This window comes from Octopus bimaculoides, chromosome 2, assembly GCF_001194135.2.
Source record: "Octopus bimaculoides isolate UCB-OBI-ISO-001 chromosome 2, ASM119413v2, whole genome shotgun sequence".
Classification (NCBI taxonomy): Eukaryota; Metazoa; Mollusca; class Cephalopoda; order Octopoda; family Octopodidae; genus Octopus; species Octopus bimaculoides.
In genome coordinates, this window is record NC_068982.1 from 26933729 (window position 1) to 26936082 (window position 2354).

The 2354-nt window shown below is 34.1% G+C and overlaps 1 protein-coding gene across 1 annotated transcript in view; it reads left to right on the forward strand.

Moving 5' to 3' along the window:
- The window catches only part of LOC106868784 (uncharacterized), a 50582-nt gene that overhangs the window by 42716 nt on the left and 5512 nt on the right, over positions 1-2354 (forward strand). The window contains exon 10 of the mRNA XM_014914205.2: positions 1491-1588. Within this exon, the coding sequence (XP_014769691.1) occupies positions 1491-1588 (98 nt within the window). The remainder of the gene's footprint in view (positions 1-1490; positions 1589-2354) is intronic.

Genomic DNA, 2354 nt, shown 5'->3' on the forward strand with positions numbered 1-2354 from the left:
ATATATATATATATATATATATATATATATAAGGATTTATTTGCATAACTATTGTCTCATTATGCTTTGCAGGTTATCACTTGATCGTTCCTTTTATTTAGTGAGTTATGCCAGTAATATTTCAAGTGATTTGCATGAACGTAATCACCACTGACGTTTTTCATGCCAATATTGTTTTCCAGTTTAAAATGCCATGAATTCATTTTTCTTAAGTATCAGTATATTCTTTAATTACATTGCTATATACAGTGGAAAGTATTAAAACTTTGCAGGAAGGAACAAATATAGCTTAACTTTCGATTGAATATATATAAAAATGTTTAAAGATAAAAGCAATTAGCTACAATTTTAAAAAATCAATATGGAAACGATATGAATTATTAAAAAAATCTATTAAAGATTATATTACTCAATGGATTTTTTCCGACATGAACCGATTAAATAGTAAGTATAAAAGTGTTCTCTTTTATTTCTTTAAGAATCCACATCGTTTCCATATCGACCCCTATTTTTTAATTCTATTGGTCTATTTGCCGAACCGGTCAGTTACGAGGACGTAAATACACAAACACCGATTGTCAAGAGGTAATGGGGGAGGACAAACACTGACTCAAAGACATACATACACACACACACACATATGTATGAATATATATATATATATTTGTTTTGCAAGATTTTTGATGTGAAATCGTGTGTTGAAACAGATGTTGTTGTACTTGGGGATGGTCATATTGCCAGTTTAGCCAATAAAAACACACGCACTGTATATTTGGTGTTAATTTGCTTCAGCTTTATATTACATTAATCTTAATCTTATTTCGGCCAGAGTTCTTTCGTCACACTTCTGTGACCTCATCAGTGGTCCTTTGTTTCCTTCTTTCTTATGTGTGTCTCACCTTTCTAACTATCAGCCATTTTGTATTTTGTATTCCTATTGTATGTGTCTACGCACTTTATAGATAGTGTCGATCCGGCAGTTACTGCAGTATTTGTTCAGAGATAACATCTCTTATGGATTTGCTGTGTTAGAAATATAATAAGTATCAGAGACAGACAGAAACTCATCCGAGCAGGCGCCAGCGAGAGCGTCAACGCATTTCAGCTATTTTGTGCCCTTTCAATGGTGCGTGAGAATTCATTTTCTTTGACACAGGAAAAAGTGAATAAAACAGTCACTGATGTTACGAGAAACCTTCCGGCTGATTAAAACTCCGGTAAATACTTGAGAAATTAAATTAAGATTTCAAGAATGTGTGGAATATTCAGCCGCTTAAAATATAATGCAATGATTAGGTAATTTCCTTGATCAAACAACTGAAATAACCATTGCCAAAATCGACAGAAGGTCCATTTTCTTTATTTTTTTATATAAGCTTATTTTGTATGTGTAAATGCCTGTTTACTGGTGCATCGATGTGCGTAAATGTACGTTATTTGGTTGAGTCACTTGTGTTATACTAACAAGGCACAATTTTTTTTTCTTTTAGTATCTTCAGATGCTAAAATATCAGCCATCGTCTATTTTTCATCGGGCATTCTTATTCTCATTATTGCCCTCATCACGAATCGAATTTTCCAACGATTGGTGAGTTGTATTTAGCTTATTATTTGCGTTATATTTTACATACTCTGTCATTTCCTCTCCACCTCACTTCTATCCACATATTCCTTATTCTCTACCAAACCCCTTCAATCAATCTCCCTCAGCATTTTATCCATTGTACACGCAATACAGACGCGCGAAAACATCCACACATATATGTATAATATTCACACCAACAAATATATACACATATATCAGGTCATCCCATAAGTTCTGTCCGAATTTTGAATAAAGACAACAAGTGATCAAATATATTTAATTGAAATTTAATCATCAATGTGTTTTCCTTGATTATCAATGACTTCCTTCCATCTACTTACAAGTTTTTTAATCCCATCAATGTAAAACTCTTTTGGTTTCAAAGCGACGAAATCTAAAATGTCAGTTTCGACCTCCTCCTGACTAGCGAAAGTTATGTCCCCGAAATGATTCTGTAAACTACGAAACAAATGGTAGCAAGGTGGATGAGGAATTTTTTCCCAACCAAGCTCTTCGATCTTCTGTGACGTGGTCTTTGCAGTGTGGGGTCGCGCATTGTCCTGATGAAACAACACTCCTTTACGATTCACTAAAGCGGGTCTTTTTTTCTTCAAAGCTTGGTTCAAATGCTCTAATTGCTGACAGTAGACTTTAGCATTGATTGATGCATTCGGTAGTAACAATTTAAAGTGAATTACTCCTTTGCAATTCCACCAGATAGAGAGAAGAACCTTTTTCCCATGAAGTTCCCTTCTCGGTTGTGGTTGAG